Raw genomic sequence first — 6,314 nt, forward strand, 5'->3', positions numbered from 1 at the left:
TACAGTGCTACCTTCGTACTATGTTGATATTGTCCTGTCGGAGGTTTCACTTCCAGTGTGTACAGTGCTACCTTTGACTTTGTTGATATTGTCCTGTCGGAGATTTCACTTCCAGTGTGTACAGTGCTACCTTCGTACTATGCTGATATTGTCCTGTCGGAGGTTTCACTTCCAGTGTGTACAGTGCTACCTTCGTACTTTATTGATATTGTCCTGTTGGAGGTTTCACTTCCAGTGTGTACAGTGCCACCTTTGACTTTGTTGGTATTGTCCTGTCGGAGGTTTCACTTCCTGTGTGTACGGTGCTACCTTTGACTTTGTTGATATTGTCCTGTCGGAGGTTTCACCAGTATTTCACTTGATCGACTTGATCTTAACAAAGGTTTCTTTTTCTTCCTGTGTATCATGCTACCTTTGCACTTAAGTAAATTGATATAATCTTGACAAAACTTTGACTGCTTTGCTGTGTTTTGTGCTCATTTTGCTTAAGAAATTACTCATTATACTCATCAGTATCAAACCTCAACGTTGATATCTTTGTGCAGCCTTTTTAGGACTTTATGACCCTGATTTGTACAAATCTTATGTTACCTTGACTTGACTACACCTTTCACAAGATTGCTTTATTTGAAACAAGAGAGTGCATAATATGGTCATCTTGGATGTTGAACCAACTTAGGGCCAGACCAAAGGGTCAATACTAATATCATGATCGTGTTTGTCTCGCGATGCCCAGCAATAGTAAATTTGGTTACAGGTGGGGATCTCAACCATTTAAAAGTTATGGCTCAGGAATGAAGTTCTAAGGAATGGGGCCAGCCTCATTATTCAGTTATTTAAGGAATGAAATAACACGATTCATGGTATATGTCTGGATAGCCAAGGAATGGGGCCAGATCCATTATTCAGCTATTTAAGGAATGCAATAACGCGATTCATGGAATATGTCTAAAAAGCCAAGGAATGGGGTCAGCCTCATTATTCAATTATTTAAGGAATGAAATAACGCGATTCATGGAATATGTCCAGAAAGCCAACCTCATTATTCAATTATTTAAGGAATGAAATAACGCGATTCATGGAATATGTCCAGAAAGCCAACCTCATTATTCAATTATTTAAGGAATGAAATAACGCGATTCATGGAATATGTCCAGAAAGCCAACCTCATTATTCAATTATTTAAGGAATGAAATAACGCGATTCATGGAATATGTCCAGAAAGCCAACCTCATTATTCAATTATTTAAGGAATGAAATAACGCGATTCATGGAATATGTCCAGAAAGCCAACCTCATTATTCAATTATTTAAGGAATGAAATAACGCGATTCATGGAATATGTCCAGAAAGCCAACCTCATTATTCAATTATTTAAGGAATGAAATAACGCGATTCATGGAATATGTCCAGAAAGCCAACCTCATTATTCAATTATTTAAGGAATGAAATAACGCGATTCATGGAATATGTCCAGAAAGCCAACCTCATTATTCAATTATTTAAGGAATGAAATAACGCGATTCATGGAATATGTCCAGAAAGCCAACCTCATTATTCAATTATTTAAGGAATGAAATAACGCGATTCATGGAATATGTCCAGAAAGCCAACCTCATTATTCAATTATTTAAGGAATGAAATAACGCGATTCATGGAATATGTCCAGAAAGCCAACCTCATTATTCAATTATTTAAGGAATGAAATAACGCGATTCATGGAATATGTCCAGAAAGCCAACCTCATTATTCAATTATTTAAGGAATGAAATAACGCGATTCATGGAATATGTCCAGAAAGCCAACCTCATTATTCAATTATTTAAGGAATGAAATAACGCGATTCATGGAATATGTCCAGAAAGCCAACCTCATTATTCAATTATTTAAGGAATGAAATAACGCGATTCATGGAATATGTCCAGAAAGCCAACCTCATTATTCAATTATTTAAGGAATGAAATAACGCGATTCATGGAATATGTCCAGAAAGCCAACCTCATTATTCAATTATTTAAGGAATGAAATAACGCGATTCATGGAATATGTCCAGAAAGCCAACCTCATTATTCAATTATTTAAGGAATGAAATAACGCGATTCATGGAATATGTCCAGAAAGCCAACCTCATTATTCAATTATTTAAGGAATGAAATAACGCGATTCATGGAATATGTCCAGAAAGCCAACCCCATTATTCAATTATTTAAGGAATGAAATAACGCGATTCATGGAATATGTCCAGAAAGCCAACCTCATTATTCAATTATTTAAGGAATGAAATAACGCGATTCATGGAATATGTCCAGAAAGCCAACCTCATTATTCAATTATTTAAGGAATGAAATAACGCGATTCATGGAATATGTCCAGAAAGCCAACCTCATTATTCAATTATTTAAGGAATGAAATAACGCGATTCATGGAATATGTCCAGAAAGCCAACCTCATTATTCAATTATTTAAGGAATGAAATAACGCGATTCATGGAATATGTCCAGAAAGCCAACCTCATTATTCAATTATTTAAGGAATGAAATAACGCGATTCATGGAATATGTCCAGAAAGCCAACCTCATTATTCAATTATTTAAGGAATGAAATAACGCGATTCATGGAATATGTCCAGAAAGCCAACCTCATTATTCAATTATTTAAGGAATGAAATAACGCGATTCATGGAATATGTCCAGAAAGCCAACCCCATTATTCAATTATTTAAGGAATGAAATAACGCGATTCATGGAATATGTCCAGAAAGCCAACCCCATTATTCAATTATTTAAGGAATGAAATAACGCGATTCATTGAATATGTCCAGAAAGCCAACCCCATTATTCAATTATTTAAGGAATGAAATAACGCGATTCATTGAATATGTCCAGAAAGTCAACCCCATTATTCAATTATTTAAGGAATGAAATAACGCGATTCATTGAATATGTCCAGAAAGCCAACCCCATTATTCAATTATTTAAGGGATGAAAAATTTAATTTGTAGAATTTATACAAGTGGTATATTATTATCGTGTTCTTAACACACCTTATTTAAGCATTGAAACCAGGTCAATCATATTTAGTATTACTTCATCATAACAAAACTACAGCGAGGGCTGTTCCACGTCGGACGTGAACCAAGTATGTCATGCACTACGTCATTTTAGTGTTTCAATATGCAGTGATGAGGTCACCTTTGTTAGGCAAAAATGAATGTCATTTTCGTCAATGCGTCCAAGCATACAGAATGTAAATATAATATCATGTGTGTGTCTTATCTCTTTATTCCTATAAAATGAATATATGCTTATGGGGTAGGGACCTAAACCGTTTCAAAGTTATGTCCCAGAAACTAGGTCCCAAGGGGTAGGGCCAGACACAAGAGTAAATACTAATACAATGAGTGTGTTCATCTCTTGATACCAAGCAATGGCATATATGGTTATTGGGTGGGGATCTCAACCGTTTCAAAGTATTTAATTGAATCAGTCCCTTGCGGTATATGAAATGGATTTACAAAACCTTACCTTAATTTCCCCGATTTGGCCCGGCCCTCTGCCCCAAGTTTACACAACAATGAGTCAGCTTTGCCACGCAGTGCTTGATCAAATTTGATCAGATGCGCTGAGATGGACAGATGACGGACACCACGCCATGACATAAGCTCCCCGGTCCTTCAGAGCTAACAATGAAACAACATACCTTGTAGATCAGCCATATCTGTTTCGATGGTGTCCAGTTTGACAGACATACCGGCCATATCACCTGAAGTGACAGATAAGTACATCATTAAATTTACAATTTTGAACTTTCTCAATAGTGATTAGCTCTAAAATATTAGTTTATTCTAAGAGCTGTGATCTGTTTGCGTTACTTTTTACCTATTTTAATGTGGTAAGTTATATTACGAATTGTTGGAGAACAGCATGGCTAGCTCACATCTTAATGACATTAGTGAAGATTCCCTGTAATTGCCAGAATGCTTTAACCATCTTTGAAAATTGCTAACCATTATAAAATGTTGAACAATGAAATGTCTAAATATCTCGATATATAGATGTAGGCTTCGTTTATAGATTTACTGTATAACGGGAAACTTTGACCTTGACCTTATGTGTATGGTTAAGATTTAATGTAACCTGGACCTTATGTCATTGGTTAAGATTTAATGTGACCTTGACCTTATGCGTATGGGTAATATTTAATGTAACCTTGACCTTATGTGTATGGTTAAGATTTAATGTGACCTTGACCTTGTGTATATGGACAAAGCTGTGGTTTGCCACCCACTGCCTTGCCATCATACTTGTGCCTTAACATTTCCTTGAGTTAACCACAGCAACTTAGAAGTTACACCCCACACAATTAATTTTAATTTGACCTCAATGTGACTGTGACCTTGGGCATAAAGACCCTGTAGTGGTACTCAACACATTGCCTTATACCATCCAACAATACCTTAAAATTGCACTGAGTTATCTTCAAAGATATAGAAGTTATGGCCTTGACAAACATATGGAGGAAAGAATGAATTGAAAAATGGGCGACTACATGCTCCCCGTATGATTTGGAGAAGCATAACGAGAGAACCCAGACGGATCTTGGCGCCCACCATTGTACCATCTTCCTTAGTTCTTTGTCAGTTCGATTTTTTCTCTTCTGATCTTGTTTGATCGAGACATGGAAACAGTAAATGCACCTTGAGGTAACTTAGACTGCTCTGTATGAAAGACAACCTTCAAAGTGAGTTTGTCGTTTCACATATTTTCTAGTACAGTACTTAATATTAAAGAAATAGCACCAATCATTGCAAGTTCTTTCTGCAGTCATCTTGTATTTATGATCACTCTCAAAATATAACATGCATAGCTAAGGACCAAGTAGAACCTACATATCAAATTTGAAAAAGACACCTCAAGTCGTTTCTGAGAATTAACAACTTTATCTTTAAAAACCCTAGATGGCCGTCTGTCGGCCATTTTGTTTATTATATCAGTCTCAAAGGTGAACATGCACAACTACAGACCAAGAGGAACCTAAATATCAAATTTGAGAAAGATTCTTCCAGTAATTTCTGAGTTAAAGCACTAACAAACTTAAACTCTAGAAAAAACAAGATGGTGCCTATCGGCCGTCTTGATTTTCAGATCTGCCTGGCTGCTGCCATCTTGTTATTTCTAATCTCAAATAAAATATTCTCAATTATGGACCAAAGGCAATCAACGTATGAAATTTGAGAAAGATCTGTTCAATAATTCTTCAGAAATGCCTGGCAGCCATCTGGTTTTTTTATCAGTCTTAAAATGAAACATGCATTTCAAGGAATATGGGGAAATTTATAAATGAGATTTGGAAAGATTCTTCCAGTAATTCTTGGGAAATAGTGATACTAAGAATTATATAAGGACAGCCATGGGACCATGGACAAAGGCGATTTGAACAACTCGTCATCTGATGTATATGACTTAAATAACCTGACAATCCAACATCTAACTTACCTTTTATAACCACTAGAAGTTCCTTGATGTATTTATTTGTCCCTCTGTGGTCCATCTCCATGGTAAGCATTTCATCCACTGCCACTACAAACCGCCCTGTATTCAGTTCACTATTTTGTATTTCCTCCACACTTTGGCGGATGATGTCCCAACTAGCCTGAAAATCTCCATCAGAAAGGGAGGCATTAGGTGCATGTGCAAACGCCGCATTGCGCTGCTCACGTAGACGGTCGATGTTGGCCGACAGCGATCTGTCTGCAATATCCGGTGCGTTTCCCCAACTTTGATGATGAGATGGAATATTTCCAATGTTTCTTAGAAGGATGTAAAGAAGTGATGTGTCCAAATCCTTCACAGAACCTTGAAACACCCCACCTTGAGGATACAGAATGTTCTTTTGATGTTGCTTCAACACAGAAAAGATCTTCCTTTTCTGGGTGGTAAGTACTGCAGATAGTCCTGATGCTGGCAACCGAGTGTTGAGCAAATCTCGCAATAAGTCCGGGATGACATCGATGACCAACCTGCAAATCCGTGCAAAATTTGTGGTTTCCTTGGAAGACTGGTAATTGGTAGCCATCTTTGATTTGGTTTAGATGATGAAAGCAAGAGTATGCTGGAAAATAGAGAAAATATGTCAGAATCTCATTACAGCTCAGATCAAGGAGGGCAGGGGTATAAATAGTTATAATTATGGCCTAGTATCCAATAGTCTGGTTTCCGTTTGGTTCGCGGCTGGTTATCATCCATAATGCTTTTGTCTTTTTTGTCTGAATCAGCTTTAGCGGTCAAATCAAATTGATCGGCTTTAAGGCCGAC

General features: G+C 36.9%; 1 protein-coding gene across 1 annotated transcript in view; it reads right to left on the minus strand.

The window, feature by feature from the left end:
* Positions 1 to 6,285, minus strand: part of LOC110460539 — a 20,424-nt gene extending 14,139 nt beyond the window's left edge. Inside the window, exons 1-2 of the mRNA XM_021513502.1 lie at positions 5,496 to 6,285; positions 3,700 to 3,762 (exon numbers count right to left, since the gene is read on the minus strand). Of these exons, the coding sequence (XP_021369177.1) occupies positions 3,700 to 3,762; positions 5,496 to 6,075 (643 nt within the window). The 5' untranslated portion in view covers positions 6,076 to 6,285. The remainder of the gene's footprint in view (positions 1 to 3,699; positions 3,763 to 5,495) is intronic.
* Between the last annotated feature and the right edge of the window lie 29 nt (positions 6,286 to 6,314).

The sequence above is a fragment of the Mizuhopecten yessoensis genome, unplaced genomic scaffold (genome assembly GCF_002113885.1).
Source record: "Mizuhopecten yessoensis strain PY_sf001 unplaced genomic scaffold, ASM211388v2 scaffold10425, whole genome shotgun sequence".
Lineage (NCBI taxonomy): Eukaryota > Metazoa > Mollusca > Bivalvia > Pectinida > Pectinidae > Mizuhopecten > Mizuhopecten yessoensis.